This window comes from Tribolium madens, unplaced genomic scaffold (genome assembly GCF_015345945.1).
Source record: "Tribolium madens isolate multiple individuals breed KSU strain unplaced genomic scaffold, Tmad_KSU_1.1 Scaffold_7;HRSCAF=85;Tcas5.2_LG10, whole genome shotgun sequence".
Lineage (NCBI taxonomy): Eukaryota > Metazoa > Arthropoda > Insecta > Coleoptera > Tenebrionidae > Tribolium > Tribolium madens.
Window position 1 is genome coordinate 1,956,588 of NW_025401050.1, and position 21,207 is coordinate 1,977,794.

General features: G+C 31.7%; 2 protein-coding genes and 1 long non-coding RNA gene across 5 annotated transcripts; 2 read left to right on the forward strand and 1 right to left on the reverse strand.

The window, feature by feature from the left end:
* Positions 1-263: 263 nt before the first annotated feature.
* Positions 264-15,976, reverse strand: LOC123010272. Of its 3 annotated transcripts, none has more exons than XM_044407018.1 (14): positions 15,727-15,976; positions 15,450-15,676; positions 15,184-15,411; positions 14,969-15,132; positions 14,548-14,917; positions 13,270-13,559; positions 12,953-13,222; positions 12,684-12,903; positions 12,328-12,611; positions 12,112-12,288; positions 11,723-12,059; positions 7,262-7,425; positions 7,079-7,206; positions 6,725-7,023 (listed from the first exon to the last, which is right to left on the reverse strand). In XM_044407018.1, exons 1-14 carry the CDS (start codon positions 15,785-15,787, stop codon positions 6,932-6,934), a joined length of 3,012 nt encoding a protein of 1,003 aa, XP_044262953.1. In that variant the 5' UTR covers positions 15,788-15,976; the 3' UTR covers positions 6,725-6,931. The 3 variants fall into 3 exon arrangements, 2 of the variants coding, with proteins under 2 accessions (XP_044262952.1, XP_044262953.1); XR_006413085.1 differs by lacking the exons at positions 6,725-7,023; positions 7,079-7,206; positions 7,262-7,425 and adding exons at positions 8,924-9,087; positions 9,138-9,268; positions 9,317-9,393; XM_044407017.1 differs by lacking the exons at positions 6,725-7,023; positions 7,079-7,206; positions 7,262-7,425 and adding exons at positions 264-516; positions 568-888.
* Positions 872-1,624, forward strand: LOC123010273 (protein ATP6V1FNB-like). The gene is made up of 2 exons (XM_044407019.1): positions 872-1,268; positions 1,318-1,624. The coding sequence occupies exons 1-2, from the start codon at positions 941-943 to the stop codon at positions 1,575-1,577; spliced, it is 588 nt and encodes a 195-aa protein (XP_044262954.1). The 5' UTR covers positions 872-940; the 3' UTR covers positions 1,578-1,624.
* A 461-nt stretch (positions 15,977-16,437) lies between the features above and the next one.
* LOC123010277 lies at positions 16,438-17,023 on the forward strand. The gene is made up of 2 exons (XR_006413092.1): positions 16,438-16,643; positions 16,699-17,023. It is a non-coding gene; the product is annotated as an uncharacterized LOC123010277 (long non-coding RNA).
* Positions 17,024-21,207: the final 4,184 nt, after the last annotated feature.

Sequence of the window (21,207 nt, forward strand, 5' to 3'; positions counted from 1 at the left end):
TAATGATAATGATGATCTTGTATGTTTTTTTTATAATTATTTAGTAAATGTACAGAACTTTTGCCAAGAAAAGCCTCAAATAAATTTAGGATACAGCTTTCTTGTTTCCTCTTCTAATAGCCTGTAGCAAAAAAAAATAAATAGAGTCAAAGTGCAAAATTTAAACTCTCATAATTAAACATAAATTAATTTTAGCTTTTTATAATTTTTGTATGTTTTTATTTTTTCTATCCTTAGTAGATAGACAGTCTTGTTTTAGTTAAATCGCCATGTACAAATACAAAATTTTCCAGTACTTATTTAATCAAATTTTCTATTAATATAATCTACAAAAATTTTCATGTTGTCATAACCATCATCTTCTTCGCCAGTTTGAACAAAATCTTCCACAACATTTAACTTGCCTCTCAAATAATCCATTAATTTCCCCACAATAGAATGCAGCGTTTGCACCCGTTTTTCATTTTTCAAAATAATTTCCATCACGACTGAATTACAACTTTTCACTGATTGCACCTACCAAAAACACGAAAAAAATCCCCCAAATTTGGTCATCACAAATTTTACCGATTTTGCTTCCTTGAGAAACATTCTCCTTTCTTCTAACTCAATCGACTCTTGCCTCAATTGTTCACTCAACTCAGTTTCCTCTTCCGTAACAGTTTGTTTTTCAAGAGAATATTTCTTCACCAAATCACCCAAAACCTTATCATTGATTTTTATCAATTTCAAAATGTGTTTTATCAAGCTTTCCACACATTCTAGGCAATGAATCTCAACTTGCACCCTAAACCCATGATAATTCCTCCCGACTTCCCTCATAAAATCATCAAAAGTTGGTTGGACTTTCCCCTGGTTGATTATGGGCCCGTGCGTACCATAGAAACCCTTAAAAATTGACAATTAGAAGTCAGTCAAAGTCAAAATTTTTGTGTGCAAAATGGATGAGAAAAAGCGGACGATGAGAGGCATTCCCCTCGACAAGCAGCGACTCTGGAGCTATTTTATCGAAATCGAAGAAAAACTCCGATTAAAATGGTTCAAAAAAAACGAGGCTCGTTTGGACGAAATCGCCAATAAAGTCCACCTGAGACAAGTCCCTGATGAAGTCAAAGAAGAATTAAAAGAACGCATGAATAACTACTTCAAAACCATTGAAAAAAGACACACTGTGATGCATGACGACGCACCCCCAATTGTTGAAGAAGCAGCCCTTCAGAGCATCATGCGACCTGTTGACAAACACGTCAAGGATTTGCTGTATGCAAGTATGGATCTTGGTGTTTTTTGCCCCGGTGCCTATTTTACCAACTCTAGGTGCGATAAATGAAGGACGAAAAGCTTACTTACAAGAACGCTACAAGATAATACCGGAAAAACGGTATTATTTTCCTGAAACGACGAGTTTTCAATACGGATGGAGTATGTCCGAGTTTAGTAAAAATATAAAAGGGAGTCCGTTTGCAAGACAGCAAATTATTAAAGAGTCGTTTTACCGGAGGAGAGGGGTGGCTCAAGACCCAGAATGGTACAAAGAACCGGCCAAACTCAGTCCGCAAGTTTGTGGGAGGATTTAGGGGTGGGAGTGGGTGTTTTGTTTTGTTATGTTTTGGTGGTTGTAATAAATAAGTGATAAAAATTGGACTTTTTTATCAAATTATACAGTCGGGGAATACCTGACCTGACTTTATCATCGAAACAACACTTTTTTATACAGAGGGTATACAACTAAACTCTGTGGTGGTACATTACCATTTTCAAATAAAAAAGCAACACGGATATTGTTTTAAAAATTGTTACTGTTAAAATTTAATTTTGTTAATTATTACCGACTATTATCATGTGGAACAGTAAAAGAACGCGGGTTCATCCTGGATGTATCACCAATTAATAGTATATTATACAACGAGCGTATAATGATGGTTATTATTCACGAGGTGAAGTTTACGTCCACGAGCCGCAGGCGAGTGGCGTAAATCACCGAGTGAGTAATAATCATTATACGCGAATAGTATACTATATTTTATCCACGACTACTAAATATTTTTGTTGAAGCTTTTGTGTTGGAAAATTTTCTTACATTAAGTATGTTAAGAAACAGATATACGAGACACATATTCGAAGTTGGTAATGGCTCTGTGTCGATGCTGGTTGCCTTCCAACCGCGAGTCCCGGATTCGAATCTGGTCAAGAAAAATTATGTACAGAACTGAATTGAAAATATTTAGTGGTTTACACGATAAAATTTTAAAAACCAATAATTGTTTGTAGCAAAACAATATAATATTATAACTAAATCAAGGAAGCTTCTGACAACAGTGATTAATGAGAGTGATTAATGACTCATTAATCACTAGTGATTAATGGGTATTATTAAGATCGAGCAAACAGACGTATAAGGGGTACATTATACAATAGTCGTGGATAAAAATATTTAAACAAATAACAAATTTTAATTTTACTTCATACCGCCAAGAATGATTAAGAAAAAATTTTTCTACACAAAATTGTTACAGGATAGCTTATGCGTCATTTTCCTACACCCTATACGGGATAATTCAAAAGATTGGTTTTTATGTACAGGGTGCTGCATTTTGGATATCCGAATAGGGAATCTCGAAAACTAAGAGGTTTAGCCAAAAACGAGTAAACATTGTGGGGCTCATTTTTTGAGAAAATAATATTGTTTAAAACCGCATCCCGCTATTGTCTTTTGTTTTCGACTTATAGACAAAAATTGACATTTTAGCGAAATCTAAAAAAATTCATATCTTCGTTATTATAGAAGATATAGATTTGAAATAAAAACATTGTACAGACACTTTTTTACGTAGATTTTAATAATGTAGTTAACAGTTTTTTTCAGTTGTTTGTTTAGCCGTAATAAAATAAACTTGTATTTTTTTTAAGGGGAATCATATATGGCTATGTCATTTTTAAAAAGCTTGTTTTTTTCTTATTTAAAAAATATATATAGTTGTAACAAATTATTATAATACATTTTTAGCAAAAAATTATCTTTGATTTTTGTTTGCAGTTGGCCATGAAAAAATGTTGCAACTTCAACTAAAAGGTTTTAAACTATATTATTCAACCAGTGTTACTAATGAAAGAGTTTTCTAAGTACTGAAAAAAATGCTAAATAAATTGTAAATCAACTTATTGGTGACTAATAACATTTCTTTGTTTTTAAACAAGCTAACATTACCATTGTAACTTCTAGTATTACATAGAGTGTTGTAAAAAAAGCCACTTTAAAATATATTTTATATGACACAAAAATGACGATATGGCTATTCAAATACCCAAATTCCGTCTATGTGGAACGTTATCCTACCTCCATTAGATCATCAAAAAAAGGTTTTTTTTCTAATTGTGTTGATTGTTGACATGAGGCGCTCGCATATTTGTTCAATACTTCTACCGTATTATATTTTTTTAAATTTTTCTAATTTTATCTATTTTTTCATCTATTTTACAGTTCACAAAACTCTTAAAAATGAGAATGTATCACTCGTTTTTGGCTAAACATCTTAGTTTCGGAGATTCCCTATTTGGACATCCAAAATGCAGCACCCTGTACAGTGAGATCAAATAGTTTCTCTATTAAGCAAGCCTTGGAATTTAGAACTTGTGTCTGCGGAAGATAAAATGTCACAATTAGAAATATGAAATGTCAAAATAATTTTTATGTAAACTGTAACAGTAATTCGTGGTGAACGATCAACTACATTTCATTTTAGAGTGTTTTAAGACATTTGATACCGTCCTAAACAAATTTGCTAAATCAATATTTTGATTTTCATAAAATAATTTTTTGACATTTAGCTGACATATGAACTGTCAAACAACATACATTCTCAACTAGTACGCCTACTTGATAGAAAGACTTTTTGAATGCACTGTAGAACCACTTACTTACTCTCAAAATTGCAAACAGAAAAAAACTTTGAGAAAAATGCTATTTTAGTTTTTTTTTTCAATTAAGAAAACGAATTTTGTGTTTAATTAACAAAGAACGTTAAAATATGATGTAAAATGTTGTCCATTTGTGTTAAACATTGATATTTTCGAAATTACGCATAAAAAGATCCTAAAAACATTCTTGTGCTCCTACGAGTATTAACGTTTTCTATAACCAGCAATGTTGTGATTCAATTCTTTTGAATCACTGTGTAAAGTTAAAAATGTATATTTAAAAGTGTTACAGGTAAAAAAACAAAGTGATGAATGATTGTTTGAAATTTAATCACTTTCAATTAGCACCATGTATACCAAAAGTAGGTACAAAATAATTACACCAAAAAATAAAGTAAAACCCTCTTTACAATTTGCAAAACTTTACTTTTCTATTATTAGTAATAAAGATGTATTTTCAAAATTTTACAACGAATTGTCACGAACTCAGTAACATTGTAAAATCTAAAAAAAGTTTAATACGGTATTGGCGGAATAATAAATAATACTTGTTACTAATAATCCAAAGTAATTTTCACCTTGTCTAAAATTTTATCTTAATTTATCTGTGCTTTTTATGACATCATAATCAGCTAAGTCCTTACTTGACTCTATTTTTAAAATAATTAAAAAATACAGGATGCGCCAGAACTCGCGCCCCAGAGAAAAATGCCATATATGCCGATACCAGGAACATGGCAAAAATTAAAAAAAAAATTATAAAAATTTCGAAGTTATGAGAGTTTAAATTTTGCACTATGACTCTACAGGCTGATTCTTAAATAGACCGACAAAATTTTATCACAGTTTCCCAAAAATAAATGGAGACAAACTGTAACCTTTTTACGTTTATATCTTTTAGGGACAAAACCCCCTTGATCCGTGCCACTTACGGCGTTTATGAATTGTTGCAATGATCAAATACATTTTTATCAAGTTAAAACCATGGTTGCCACTACCTGTGTTAATACTAATTACGAAGACATCAGTGGCGAACGCTTTATCTCGAAAATAACTTTAATAAATTTTATTTGGAGAACCGTTAAACAAAGGATTTTTTTAATATGTACCAAGGATAAAATTTTGTCGGTCAATTTAAGAATCATCCTGTATTTATTGCTGTTGGAAAAATAATTTTCCAAGTTTTTTTGCTACAGGCTATTAGAACAGGAAACAAGGAAGCTGTATCCTAAATTGTAACTATGTTTAACGTTATTTTGTGGCTTTTATTGGCAAAATTTATGTCCCTTCACTAAATAATTAAAAAAAAAACATATACAAGATTATCAGTATCATTAAATAGACATAAAAAATGGCAAATGTCAAAGAATAAATGTCAAAATTTTTTGACAAATAGAATTTTTTAAACATTTTTTCCTGGTATCTTACTTGAAATTTTTCTGTGGGGTGCGAGTTTTGGCGCACCTTGTATATCCTTTTACAAATACTGAAATTCCACTGGTAGGACAAAATCAGCGAAATGCGAAGTATCAAAATGCTAGTAAAACTTAATGTTTTATATTTAAAAACTGAAAAACTGTAATTTCAATTTAATTTCAGCCATCTATCTGTTGCTGATGTTCTTCTACTAATCACAAATTTTTAATTATAATATTATCAAGTTGGCTCTGTTAATGCAATGCTAAAAAATTATAGTAAGAAAGTGCTTCTAAGAGGATAATTTACGAAAAATAAAAAATAAAGGAAAAAACGCATTTTTCTTATGTCCTATTTCTCTTTTTGTTCTTTACTTTCTTTAGTTTCTTTTATAAAAAAATATAAAATGTGCGATTTTGTAGTATTCGTTACTAAAGAATTTTGTTTCATTTTCAACTATAATTTGTTGTTGCACGTTTTTTCAAAATTTTTGATTTTGTCAATAAATTGTTCTACTTTACTTTTCTAAAATAATTACTAGGTAGTACTAAGATTTTCCCCCAATGAAACATTCAAATTTTTTGTCGACCAAAGAGTGAGTAAAAATAGTATGGAAAATTTTTATTATTCTAGCAAACATGAAACCAAATTCAATAATTTATGATCTATACATAAGTATTCGAGAAATACACACGGTGATTTCAATAAGTCGAACCATCGCTTATACCAGGTGAATAAAAAGTATGGAACCAAGCGTTTTTTTCGTAAACTAAGCACTTTACAAAAAAAAAAATTAGTGTAGCGTAAAGTCCAATTAAAATGTGACCATTTATTCAGAATAACAGAATAACAACCGAAGTGGTTGTTTTCATCATGGGAGAGCGCTGATTTCTATGCAGGTGCTTTGGGGTGGTTTCGAATGGACTAAAAATAAAAGAAAATGATTTGTTTTTACATTTTTTGATCCAACCGGAACCACCCCAAAACACCTGCACCAAAAACCGGGCTCTCCAACGACCAAAGTCATGAAACGACTCCCTCGTTCAAGTTCGGAAAATCTTCGTGATGAGCTTGGAACGCAACTTTAACAATTAGTTAAAAAAAAAGTACTGGCTAAAAAACAATTTTATTTAATTAGAGGTAATTTTTAGATCATAATCTTTAATTAAAAAAATTACCATGGTGGGTTGCCTTAAAAAAGTTTTTTTTCCAGAACTCGAAAACTAAAAGAAATTTCGAAAAATCTTATTCTTGGTAAATGGTCACATTTTAATTGGACTTTACGCTACACTAATTATTTTTTTCGTAAAGTGCTTAGTTTACGAAAAAAACGCTTGGTTCCATACTTTTTATTCACCTGGTATGTGATGCATTAATAAAACCGCAGACGTACTTTTATAATTTTTTTACTAATAAAATATAAAATTACTTTCCTTGAATAACAAAAAATTAATATCAAAGTTGTATCAACCTATGAATAAGGTTAGCAGAAAATTTTTGCATGCAATTTCACGTTATAATTAAATGATTCTAAAAACCACCCAAACGATGGTACATCCTTTTGCATCTACGTGTATAATAGATTGCTAATCAGAATTTAATTTAGTTCTATTGCTTCTTTATATGTTGGTAACCTATTACTCCTTTCAGGTTCGACATTCGGTAAAACCACCACGATTTCAGTAGTTCCTAAAAACATAAATTTTTCATACTTATTCAGATAAATAAACTTATTTTTTTCTACTTTGACAAAGTGGCTCTTCTTGCAAAGGTGGGTCTCTAATCGTTCTGCGAGTTTGCTTAAATGGTTTCAAACAACAATAATTAACAACAAGAACTACAAATAAAAGGAGAACAAGGGCAATAGCTAACCTACAATAAAGAAAATGATATGCTATATTGTCAAAAACTGTCTGTCTGTCTATACCAGACGAACCAAGGAATGTCATCGAAAACCGAACAGCAGCCCTTGAGACAACATTTTTCGTAAGGTGCTTTACAATGATAACTGTGGGAGCCTAGATATCTGTCCGAAAGATCCGTACTGTAGTTGGCATTTTTACGTAGAGTACAAATTATACCTGAAGAAGCCTAAAACATTTTCCATACTATTACTTTTAGTACTCACCTGTTGAAAATTGTACAGGAAAAATAGCAATAAAAGGATTTTATTTGGGTACATTATGGATATTTCTATGTATTTATAAATTACAAAAGCAAATGTAGTGACAGAATGCGTTTATATCTTATAAATGATAAGATAACAATATTGCATTAAATACTGCGTTTTAATTTTATACAGAAGCGCACTCCCAGCGGCATCTTTGATGTTTAACAAGCAGCTCGGGTGACCTCGAGTATTTAATCCAAAGTGCACTTAAAAAAATGTAACTAGAATTGTAGTTCCAATGTATAAATAAATTGAACTAAATCTCAAATGTCATATGGGTAGATATCTATTCTATTTCGATAGAACTCTTACTTTATGCCTGATTTCTGGAAACATATTTAACGCAGAAATGAATTTAAACGTCGGTTAAACCATGTCAATTACCGTCAATTAGATCAACGGTTAAATTTTAACTAAGGTGAACGCTAATACGAACAAAACTAATTAATAAAATGATTATTCATTGTGCTTTAGAGTCAATTTTTACGTTGAATATTAATATGTTATTAAAAAAAAAAACTGTTTTTCGATACGCTATCTAAAATAGTTATTTTACGGACATCTGAGTCCCTAAAATGAGTCTTTTTCAGATTTAATACAGCTTTTGTGGATGAAAAAACAATCTAGTTACTATGGTGGCAATCTGATTAAAATCCGAAGCTCACTATTTTCGAGAACTATTTGCTTTGGTCACATTAATCATACATAATAATAGGTGAAAATGTGTTTTTGGGAGCTTTAACAAAAAATGTTGTTTGTAACACATACTTAAAATGTTTTTGCGGATTCATCTGCTATTCTAGACTCGGCTTTGCCTCGTCCGGAAACAACAATTCGTTCAAAAAAAACTGTATTTTGAGTACTTAGAACAAAATAGTTCTTATCATATTTCTTAAAATAAATTTGTTCACTTTACTCAAATATTTCATATTTTTATAATGAAAAATCCAAATTCTTATTCAACCCTTTAGGTAGTAAAAAGTAAAATAAAAAAATAAAATGTAATAATTTATCATTTGTATTCGAAAAGTCTACAGCTGATCCCAAAACGTCGAACCATCGCTTAATATGTGGTGTAAAATGCGAAAAAGTAAGTCTTCTACTTTTCCGAAAAAACTAGAATTATTTTCTCATTTTACTTATTGTTTTATAATTTTTTTTACTAATAAAACACAACATTACTTTCATTAAATAAAAAATAATAATCTTGGATTTTTTTGCAATTTTGAAAATAATGATTCTAAAAACTATTTGAATGATGGTGCGTACTTCTGAATCACCCTGTATAATACATTAATTATCATTAGGTAAACAAAATTATTTAACTTCTTTTTATTGCTTCTTCATATGTTGGTAACGTATCACTATTATCATCAGATTCGACTTTCACTAAAACCACCACATTATCAGTAGTTCCTAAAAATTTCCCATATTTATTCAGGTAAAACAAATTAATTTTTTTACTTCGAAAAAGTGGCACTTCGTGCAAAGGTGGGACTATAATTCGCCTTAACTTTCTCAAATAACAATAAATAAAAACAAAAAAAAACAATAAAAGTACACAGGCAAAAGCAATAATTAACCTACAATAAAAAATACGCTATTTTGCCAAAAACTGTTTGTCTGTCTATACCAAATGTACCAAGGAATGTCATTAAAAACTAAACAACAGCCCTCGAGACAACATCTTTCCAAAAGTACTTTACAATAATAAACCTCCTGTTGGTAGGTGTCGCGTATGACACACATTAAGCTTGAAGAAGCCTAAAACAATTAACCATTTTCCATACTATTATTAATTTTAGTACTCACTTGGTGAAAACTATACAGGAAAAGTAACAGTAAGAAGATTTTATTTCGGTACATGGTGGATATAAAATCGATAAAGCCTAAAAGCAATAACTGGACAGAACGCGTTTGTATATGATAAGTGATAAGATAATAATATTGAAATGAATACATACACAGGGCGACAAAAAAAAGTCATGTCGTGACGACTTGACAAATTATATATCATTTTGTTCGTCTCAGTGAGACAAATCAAAAAAATCAAGATATGATTTTTTGAAGTTAAGGTTTGCTATTCAGTCATTGCGCCATATACGAGTATGTTAATCTTACTTAAATTAAATTAAATTTTTTATAAAAGTATTTGTTTTATTTATGACTCTTCTTTTGCTTAAAAATGGTCAAATGCACCTTCTTTGTTCTAATTATAATATACAAAAACTGTTTCTTTATCAAAACAAACAAAGAGTATCTGCGTACTAATTAAAGCAAATAAAGAGTTTTTTTATTGTAAAAATGACCACTGATCAATGAGCAAAGAGGATGTAGAAGTTTAAGGCGCGAGCCTTAAATATAAGGGCAAATCTTTTTCAAATTAAATCATTTTCCATTCAGATTCCAACTTGTTTACTTTGTTCTAGCTTTCTGAACTTTTTTTTTTTAATATTCTCAGCGAATGCCTTGTCATTACTTTCTACTGATGTTGAATGCAATAAGTCAGTTGCTTCGTGTGCAACTGTTATCACAACAACTACTACCTGCAACCTAACTGAAGCTAATCGTAGAATGTACCAACAAAATAAATCAGGTGACTTATTTAACATCACTCGAAAGTTATGAGAAAGTCTTTGCTTAGAACATTTTCAAAAAAAGTTCAGAAAGCTAGAACAAAGTGAACAAGTCGGAATCTGAATCGAAAGTGATTTGATTTGAAAAAGATTTGCCCTTATATTTAAGGCTCACGCCATAAACTTCTGCATCCTCTTTGCTCAATGATCAGTGGTCATTTTTACAATAACAAAAACTCTTTATTTGCTTTGATTAGTACGAAGGTGCTCATTGTTTGTTTTAAGTAAAGAAACAGTTTTTGTTTATTCTAATTAGAACAAAGAAGGTGCAATTAACCATTTTCAAGCAAGAGAAGAGTCATAAAACAAATACTTTTATAAAAAAAAATAATTTAATTTAAGTAAGATTAACAAACTCGTATATGGCACAATGACTGAATAGCAAACCTTAACTTCAAAAAATCATATCTTGAAAACTACTCGGTATATTATTTTAAAAATTGTGATTCCAACTAATAAAAAGATGCTCTACACGATGGTGGCGACGAAAAAAATACTCGTAGGGTTTTTTTTAGATTACTTCGATTTACTTCGAAAGTTCGCCAATATTCAATTTCGAATTGCAAATTGCAAATGGATTCAGCTGAGCCACATAAACTCACCTTTACTCCAAATAACATATATTATTTTATCTGCAAACGATTCAGATGGAGAGAAAAGAGCAACACATCAATAATCAAGTAAATCACCTCAATAATCAGGACGCTTTGCAATAAATCATAACAAACGTCACGCGTCAGTTTCGGAATTTGTATTGAGATTTCGAAAGTGTTGATTGATTTAACTGGTGAAGCACTGGTATAGTTTATAGTGCAAAATGTAGAATGCTGATAATCTACCTTGTAAAGTCTGTTTTTTATTTAAATGGAAATGACCAAGTCAAAATTTTGGTGAAAAAATTGGTAGCAGCTTGTCTCCATAGCCACAAATTTTGTTTGCTTTTTGTTTTTGTCCCTAGAAATTTTGTTAGAAAAATTATGGATATGTTTTCAAATTGAGATGTTGTCAAAAGTTTGACTTTGTGATACCTGAGGACAGACATCATTACCTAAGGTCTAAAGACAGAATTCAGTGCTTATAATTTTGATAGAAACACACCTCAAGTAAGTACAATGTTGTGGACAAAAATGAGGTTCTTGCTACAAAAACATTAAAGAAAAAAGATGTATGTACAGAAAAAAGTTATTTAGCATAATTATACAAGTCGGTATTATTATGATTGGCAATACGACATGACTTTTTTTTGTCACACTGTGTTATTGAATTTCAATTTCACTAAATTTTAAATTCATTTATTTTTCCCGTGTAACTAATTGCTTTCTTTCCAACTAAAATTTAATTCGAAAAGTCATTTCGCTAAGTTTTGTATTACTTAAAATTAGATAAACAGCATATTTTAAAACAATGAAATTGATTTATCTTTAATAATTGTTATACAGGGAGAATCAATCAATTTTTACCGGAATCAATAACTTTACCTACAACCTAAAACGTTATTGTCTTTAGTTTATTATTAACCAATAAAACCAAAAACTATTAAGCTGGAACATTCCGTATAAAAATTTTGAAAAAAATTATTTACCTTAGCCGTTGTTGCAATTTCTTCAAACGAGGAATCAATCAATTCATTCAATTGGAAAATATAACTCCTCTCAATATTTTCAGAATCTCCAATCATAAAGTTATCAATTTCGACAATTTTTTCGATACATTCCTGCAGCGCATCCTTCATAATATCAAAATGTTTGCGTTTCCAAATTTCTATTTTGGACATATCTGAGAAATAATCGATATTCGCATCGATTCGGTGAATTTTAAATTTTGTGTCGTAGGCCAACTTGCGGATATTTTCACGAAGTTGTTTGATTTTTTCACATGTTTTTTCATTATGCTCGAACTCCTTTAGAGATTTGTTTAATCTTCAATAATAAAATTTAAAAAAAAAAACAGAAACAAATTGTAATTTGGCACCGATCCAAAACTGCAATTTCGATCCGTCGAAACATATTCACAATTTCAGGTTTTGAAGCCTCAAACTCGGCATAAACCTTTTTGAACTTTTTAGGAACCCCTTTTTGCATTTTCAGGAACCGTTTTTTGTAGATTTTGGCTTCGTCACGATTAAAATTACCCCCTTCTGAAAATAATCTGGAAGAAACGTTTTGGTAAAGTTTTAAAAAAAATCACTTGATTTTGGTGCCAAAATGGCAAATCATTGCGATGATGTTTTTCCGATTTTGTTCGATTTCGTTGTAATTATCTTTGAACGTTTCTTCAAATTTCGTTTTAGCTTCTTCCGAAAGAGTCTTCGTTTGTTCGATACAAGCCGCAACGTGAAATGATTTTGTCGAATTTTGTAATTTTTCTTCAATTCCTCTCATCGCCGACTCGAACTCTTCAACAATTTCAACTCTTTTTTCTTTGGAGAGTTGAGTGGCTTGGCGAGAGTCAGTCACGTATTTCTGTACCTTCTAAAAAATATACTGAGTGACAGTGAAATTGCTAATGTTGCATTTTTATCATCAGCGAGTGTATTTACACACATTTTCAAGTTTTTGAATAGAATTTTGATGGTCTTCGAGTTCTTTCAACCTAACATCATAAATCATTGTTTTGACTCGAATGTATCTTGGTCTGAGAGTGCTTTCTCTAATTTCGAGTCTTTTTCGAAGTTTACTTTTGACGTGGTCCATCCACTGCTCAGCTTGTTTTAACTGTTCGGAACGACACGTGACCATATATGCTTTAAGTGCTTCCCAGAGGCTTAAATTTGATTATTTTTTTTCTTTTTTTTATTGTGTTTCAGTGGTACCCAAACATCCAATTATTGACAGCGTCGACTTGATATTGACAACATTTCATTTGATAAGGAATCAAATTGTCTTCAGAATTATTCGGAGAAGGTTGTTGTTCTTGAGCAACATTAATATTCTGCCAACTTCTCCTCTCATGGATCGGTTCCTTATCAGCATTTTCGCCTAGAAATCGATCAAGTTCACTTATCAACAATTCAGTTTCTTGCTCAGTCAATTCGTAATATTTCGTTATTAATTTAATCTCAGCTTCGCATTGACTTGAATACCTGAAATTTTTTTGTCAAAAAATGACCGGACTTATTAGAAAAATTACAAGTTTCCTGTTAAATCCAGAAACTTATTCACATCTCTGAGATGTTTATTGAGTTTGGCTACAGACGAACCTTCTCGCAACTTATCCAGAGAATTATTCATCTTTTTTTCAAAAGTTTGGGCCAGTTTGTTGTGTTTTTCAATCAAATTTGTCAAATCTTTCAAAACCAATTCCTTTATTTCGTCGGTACGTGCGAAATGGTTGTCCCACAAATGGGCGGAATTTTTCAAAAATGTGTTAGTGTTGTTAATATTTGTCTCCATGTAAGTCGTAATGTTGGTCCACAAATTCTAAAATATATAAGGTGATTCCAAAGAGTTGGACAATCTCGTATAAGGTGATAGAAAACGTGAATAGAAACTCAGATTTGCTTCCATATTTTTTCTACCACTTGGTTTAAAAAATACCGTGCGATCAAATTAGAGTAGGCGACGATTACTGTTCGACAGTTGGTAACACGAAATTTTCCACACAAACTGGGAGTGAAAATAACCATTCGCCATTTTCGTCTTGTACAGCATTTTTGTAATAACTTGCAACAATAAAAATTTTCTGCTCTAAAGTGAACATTATTTCACACAAAACGAATTAAACGCAAACTTGTCAGAATTTCCGCTGACATTTGACGTCAAAAATCAGGATTGCCATCTGAAGGACTTTAATCACCGCCTATTCTAATATATTTTTTCTTTGATCGCACGGTATTACTGTTTAAAGATATCACAAATTGACAACGCTGTACATTTTAAAACACATTGACCTATACCCAATAATTTGAAAAGTTTGTTACTATGGAAACAAACAAATTTTTGATGCGCTATTGTCACCTTTACCTCGTCAAAAGTTCTCTACAGGGTGATACTTAAATAGACCGACAAAATTTTATAACAGCTTCCCAAGGATACATGGAGACAAACTGTACCCTTTTTACGTTTATATCCTTTAGGGGCATAACCCCCTTGATCCGTGCCACTTACGGCGTTTATGAATTGTTGCAATGATAAAGTACATTTTCATTAGAGTTCCTATATTAGAGAACGGTTAAACAAAGATTTTTTTAAACGTTTTTTCCAGCATGTTTCATTTGATACTTCCAAGGATAAAATTTTGTCGGTCTATTTACACTCTGTATATTTGACAGGAGTTTTATGCATGTTTTAGATATTAATTAACCTTAAGATTTTATTTATTTGTAAGTATTATAATTTATTTTTTGTTTATTTAAAGCAAATTTTTTAATAAAAAAAAATTAATAAAATTGTTCTTGGAAATTATCACCTGCAATTCTGCAATGTCGCACGTGTAGAGCTCTGCAACATCGAGAAGAATGGACTTGTAAGGTCCTGAAGTAATAGATTCCAAAGTGAGACGGTTATTCAACTGATTGTCCTCCTCAGTTAGAGCATTTGTAATGAGTTTCAAGTCGTCAAAAAATCGATTAAAAATTTGAAGCACTGCTATTTTGTACAAACTGATCAGTTTTTTGGCAGTTACGTCCAAACTTTCCAAAGTTTTTTGAATTCGTTGTTCCCACATTTCCAAATCTGTTGCAGACAAAGGTAAGGAAACTTGGGCATAACTGGGGTCCCCCAACGCCAAAAATGGTAACTTTGTACTTTCGATAATGTTATTACGTTCACGAGGAGGCCTAAATTGGGAAAATTATTTTAGAAAATTATCGGTATTTGAAGAAACGTACATAACTTCTTTCCATTTCATGTTGGTAACGGCCATTTTATGTCTCTCTTTAGCGTCATGCGAATTTATAAGAAATACAGGAATTTCTTCTTGAATTTGTAATTTTAGGTCTGTGTGCATTTGTGCGTAGTGGCCGTAATTGCTCATTGAAATTTCATTGATTTTCTACAAATGATAATTTAGTGTCAGAAATTTGACTTTGGGACTCAGTCCAACTGAAATTTCTTGATCAAAATAATAAGCCAGGTCATAGGGCAACAAATGGCAGATTTTCCCGGTTTTTCTATACGCCTCATTGAAGACACCTTTAAAAAATGTCAATCTTTTCTTTTCCAAAGCTTGAAGTTTGTCATAAAACTGGTCAATAATCCTCAATCGACGATTATTCAAATCTTGGATAGTTTGCATCAAAGTTTCAAATGTTCCAAAACTCAAATTGGCGAGCTAAAAAACTCATCAAAATCCTCAAAAATCGAACAAACCTTTTCCTCCTCCATGTCTTTAAATACAACACTAGTTTCGGCTTCTATTTGTGTTTTGATTTTGCCTAAACTTTCCTTTAAACTGTTTCCTTCACTTCTAATTTCGTCCTCAATTTGTAAATTAATTTTCCGGCATTCAAGTCGAAGAAAGTCCAAAGTGGATTTGTGTTCATTTTGCCGTTTTGTGAGTAGTCTTTCGATGGTTTTGGACGATCCCGGTAAAGAGGCTAGATCAATTTTGTTAAACGAAAGTCAATTCAAAAACTGCAAATTTTACCAACATTGGCAGGAATTGATACCACATTAGTGTATTCTTCAGTTAGGGGCCGAAAATTCATTTTGAATAACAGTTTTTTGACAAATTGTCAGATTTGTTGTAAGTGTTGTCAGTACTGTCAATCAACGCAGACGACGGTTGTCACCACGATCGTAAAATAGACAGGTCTGGAAACTGGTGTTTCAAAATTGAATAAAAAAATCTGGATCTCAGTAGGTTTTGAGGGCAACTATACCCGTGGTGCCTCTATCGGATACTACGTTAATTACTGCGTATTTATGTGAATCTTGTGTGGAACGCGAGGCGACCGTGACGTCACGACTTTCCTACTTCAACAGAATTAAATGATTCAATGATGACATTGCACATCGTGTGACAAAATATCTTTTTTCCACTACTAGATGTGAAGTTGACAATTATTGCGTCTCCTAGCCAACTGAGAAGTTGAATTTCTCTATTAGTGGTTAATAATTTTTTCAATTATTAACATAATTTTTTAACCTAGGTTAATAATGAACAAATTCGAATGTTTTGAGAATCCAGGGATAGTTGTTTAACAAAAACTTGTGCAACGTAATTTTGTATACCCAGGAGATTGTCTTTAACGTATTTGCTGCTTGAAATTACCTAACACGATAAAATTATTTGAATAAAAATGCCATTAGTTTAAAATTCGCGCTCAACCAATAAATGACAGATGAGTGATGACATCCCGCAACTACATCATGGCGGAATGCGGGAGTCGGAGCTTGGTTATGGTGTTATGGTAGAAAACTATCGAAACAACAGAACTTTATTTAAACAAGTATTAATACAATGAACATAAATTATTGTTTCCCAAAGTTATAATTAATTGTGCAATTGTGGCAAGTCATAGTGATTGTTGCACCCGATGTGTTAGTTTAGAGCTGTTGTTGGTAAATTAATAACCGTATTATGTAGAGTAGGTACTGGTTTCATTGATGTTATTAGGTGAAGATAAGGTTGATGGAAATGCAGCTGTGACTCGACTGATAAAGCCACAGAAGTTGAAGATGTGGAAGGCCCTTGGAGCATATCTGCGATTGACCTTTTGAGTACCAGTGAATCCTCAATGTAACCTTCTGCTACCGTTGCAGATTTCCAACCCCCATCTTGTTTTAGTTGTAGTGTGTTACCGCCACTAGCCGCTAAAATAGTGGCAGAAGTTCTTCGAAAGCTATGACTAGTGAAGGGGCAGCAGTTCGTCGTTTAACTGCTCTGCAGCTTCCCGCATTTCAGGCAGTGTATAATTAATTTCTAACATATTATCCTTATTTAAAAAAACACTCAAACACGACAATGACAAACGTGTGAAAATAAGTTTTTTCTACTTTGCGTTCGTACTAAGGTCCATTACGAAATTGTTTTGAGTTTCGTAATGAACAAAAACAGTGCTATAAAAATTATACTAAAAAGAGGGAAATTTAGTCTTATAATGTTGGCGACCTAACCGTTTTTCCATCGAACTGTCAGTGTCAATCGGTCTAACGCAAATGAAATTATTGAAATACGAAATTTTTGCTGTGTTTGGTTTAACTAATCATCGCAAAAAATATTCCGAATGAACATGATTATAGTGGTGCTTACGCATACCTTTAGATCATAGGACAAAGTAAAATAAAAGGAACTTACTGTTAGTTTTGAGACTTTTGTGGTTAGGTAGATTTTGCCGTCAACTTACTGAACAATATTGGGGTGTGATCTCAAAGGGAGTAAACTGTTCATCGTATTTGCCGTTAACGTCGGTATTTCTAATGACGTTTCAAATTAATTTATTTCATAGCCACCTAGTCACCACGCAATGTCGCCAACTGCCGCAAAATTCCCTACATTCCAAAATTTTTATTTTTTTGTTTAAAAAAGTACAAAGTAGAAAAAATACTGTATGATATCTCGTTTATAAGACATTTTGTTGCACTTACTGCTTTATGACACTCCTCGCTGCGCTCGTCGTGTCCTAAACACGTGCGTGCGACAAAATGCTTCTTATAAAACTCGTATCATAATGTACTATTATTAGTGGAAATGTCAATCTGCATCAGACTACTTGATTTTGTTTTATTAGCGGAAAGACAAATTTGCATTCCTGTGCTACTTGATTTTTACAAGAAAAAAATTATTTTTATCTTTTGTCTTAAATTTGGCTAGTAGTGGAAAAAATAGTATATACACCACGGTGGTGAAGACATTTATAGGCCTCGCACCTTATTCCGCTCGGGGCGAAACCCCTCGCGTAATAATCTTGGTGCTCGGTCAATAATAATAGTCTTCGCCACCTTGGTGTATAATATTTTTATAACTCTTGATAGCTTATTTGTAGAAAGCACTATTTTACAGGGATTTGTGTTTTAATGAGATTGTTTTAGATTTTTTATTTGTTTAATGATGTTTTTTAAAGTTTAGTTAAAAATTTAATCTCAAACCTTTATTAAAAAAACGCTACATTTACATTTTTTAGAGTCAAATATGTCACAAATTTAAACTTTCTATATAAAGAAAAAGAATTCTGTGTTACACTGGATTCCACAGACCAATAAAGTATAAAGACGGTTATACAGGGTGTTTCACATAACTTTACGAGGCTTGCCCTTAATGTACGCACCCAAATATACAAAAGTCACAAAACACTAGATACAAAAAATACACTTCTAATAACATATTTAATTTTTGGAAACCCATGACAGTAGTTGTCAAACTAATCACTGTTTCATTAATAGTCATAAACTGCAGTTTTTCAGAAACAATTATCATTTGTTCTATCAAGAGACGGCATGAATATGATTTTAGTTTATCTATCTTAATTACTAACTAACTAAAAACGTTGCAAAATTTTAAAGGGTGAACAAACTAGAGAAGATAATTCAATTTTTCAAAATTTGTAATCGAGTTCGTATCGGAATATGTATTATTGATTGCGTCTTACAGGCGCAGGCCTCGTAAAATTATGTGAAACATCCTGTATAAATAAATATATAAATATATTTTTTTCCTATATAAATCATAGAAGACACGGCGACGCTAGCGCGGCTCGAGCGTTAGGCCAAACTAAAGTATATAAAGTTGCATACATATGGGTGTTTTATCTTATTTTTCAATCAAAAATAGCTATAAGTAGGAAAAAAACGAAGATGAATATAGCTATTTAACAAGAAACACTTTAATTTAAAATGAAACATAAAACAACAACAAACATAAAATTAACTAGAACCGGGTATATTTTGGAAGATGTTCAATCGCTTCTTATACTTCTTTGCTCTAATTTCGTCTTGAAATTTTCTCGGAAATCTTGTAATTTTTTAAAAACTATTAATTTTACAGTTTTATAATATTATTTTTAAGTGCAGTTTTGTGTGCGGCACAAGTGTTCCAGTTGAAATTTATTGCTTTTAAAAGAACAGTTTTAAGTTTTTGTGTTATGTTGTCAATTTCACCGAATTTGTTTATATAAAATATAACAGCATCAAAAATTGCGGCAACACAAAAGCATAAATCTTTGCTGGTATATTGTAGTCTCAGTTTCTTGTTGTCGTATTCTTTACACAGGCTGTATTATGAAAAACGCCCCAAGCCATAACTCCATTATTTTTAAAGTTATAACAATAATTCTTAGAACAAAGTTGAACATTTTTTGTCATATTTTTATGGCTTCAATATTATTAAGCCATCCACATTTGAATGGCATATCTTCTTTAATCTGGCCGGTTTCTTCATTGTAAAATTTTCAACTTCTAATTTTAGTTTTGATTGATTCCTAAAAGCTCCAATGACAACATGTAGATGTTAATGCTCGTCTCAAAGGTGTATCACACCTACCAGTCTTCACTCCGCTAGAATTAAAACTGTCAAACAAATCATTTACGTCTTTAACAAAGTATGCAGTTTCCAAAGCTTGTTGTGACGCTTGTTGACAATCTACTAAAGTCTCTAGACTAGCTGCCATTGTTGCACTAAGGGTTTTTGCAGCTACAGAAACTTCCATTTTTAAAAGACGATATTTATCCACATAAAGATAACATTCCCTAATTTTGCGTAATGTTTGAAAGTGCTTATTTTTGTCATATTCATAAGCTTTCCGTAAAAACAAAAATTTCGCTTTTCTTGTCTCTACAAATAAAATTGTGTACTTCAGCAATGAATTGCGAGTGGATTTTAACAAATATGGAACATCGTAAAAACTGCCAATTTGTTGGGAATTCATAAAAAAATATGGTTTTGAAATGTCTACATTAGAACTAATTGTAAAAGAATTAATCGCTTTTGTATTTGTCGTAGCTTGGTCACACACTGTGCAGGCCTCCTTTTAAACCAATATTTTGTAGTGCCAAAATAACTTCTGAGATTAAAAGCTTTGACTTTTCACTTTTTGTTGTATTTTTTATGAAATAGATGAAATAGTATGCTATGGGCTGTTTTCAGCCTAAATATACTCCTTGGATCATAAAAACAAATGCATGGTTTGCCAGCTTTTTAGTATGACCCAGAGATCCCAAATCTTCGTACCCAATAATTTTGTCTTGTCCTTTTGAATATGTCAAGTTTGTACTGAGGGCAATTTCATCAAACATCACTGTACAAACTTTATCTTTGTTATTCAATTTTGTCACACTTTTTCGAAGTTTTTCAAATAACGGCATGTTCAGTCCTGAGTCAAAAGAAACATGCTTGCAAAAATTGTTTAGGGTTGATTTTGAAAGTAAACTCAAAAAACGTCGCAAAACTCTGTATCACTTGGGTCCCCATCTCGTATAACGCTAAAGCAAAAACTTTATTTTCGATGGACCAGGATGGATTCAGTTTCTTAATATTTCTAAACTGAGATTTTATAAACTCCATTCCTACAGAATTGAAATTAGACTCCAAATTATCAATTAATTGATCTTGTGTTAATTTTTTTAATTTTCTTGACTCTTCACTGACTCTACTGGATCCAAACACTTTTAAAATGCTATTCGCAATTATTGATGGCATTTTATCTAAAATTTTGGTAGAGTTTTTCGAAACTTCAATAACCGTTGCTACATTTTCACAAAATTCATTTTTTCTCTCATTAGTACAGTGCAATCAAAAAGTCTGTCCATCAAGCAGAAATTTAAAACGTATGTCTGTGCAAGGCCATCTGAACCAAAAAGCTGCGCTTATAAGGCCGTTTCATTCTCCATGATAACTGTTTCTGCAGAGTGGCCATAAAAACAAAAAATTCAGAACCTTATTGTGCGCCCTCGGTGGCTGATTAACGAATAAACATTGGCGGCAATTTAAAACAATGCCCTTCAATTTTACAAAATAATGGTATAAAATGGTAAAAACCGTGTTTCATTTGTGGGGCAAAAAATGTTCGATTATTTGAAATTCTGAGCAATATGCAACAAAGGCAAAAATGGTGCGAAACTTTTGAAACGTTTTGCGGTAAGCAAATTTATGCAGACAATGATAAGGACAACCTTTTACTTTGTTTTTGTA

Excerpts from the sequence above, each read along its gene's own strand:
- LOC123010273 (XM_044407019.1), top strand. The coding sequence starts at position 941 with ATGGATGAGAAAAAGCGGACGATGAGAGGCATTCCCCTCGACAAGCAG. Across the intron at positions 1,269-1,317 it reads CAAGGATTTGCTGTATGCAA|GTGCGATAAATGAAGGACGA; the intron begins GTATGGATCTTG and ends TACCAACTCTAG.
- LOC123010272 (XM_044407017.1), bottom strand. The coding sequence starts at position 15,787 with ATGAATTTTCGGCCCCTAACTGAAGAATACACTAATGTGGTATCAATT. Across the intron at positions 15,412-15,449 it reads AAGACATGGAGGAGGAAAAG|CTCGCCAATTTGAGTTTTGG; the intron begins GTTTGTTCGATT and ends TGAGTTTTTTAG. Across the intron at positions 889-11,722 it reads AAATTGCAACAACGGCTAAG|GGTTTCTATGGTACGCACGG; the intron begins GTAAATAATTTT and ends TCAATTTTTAAG.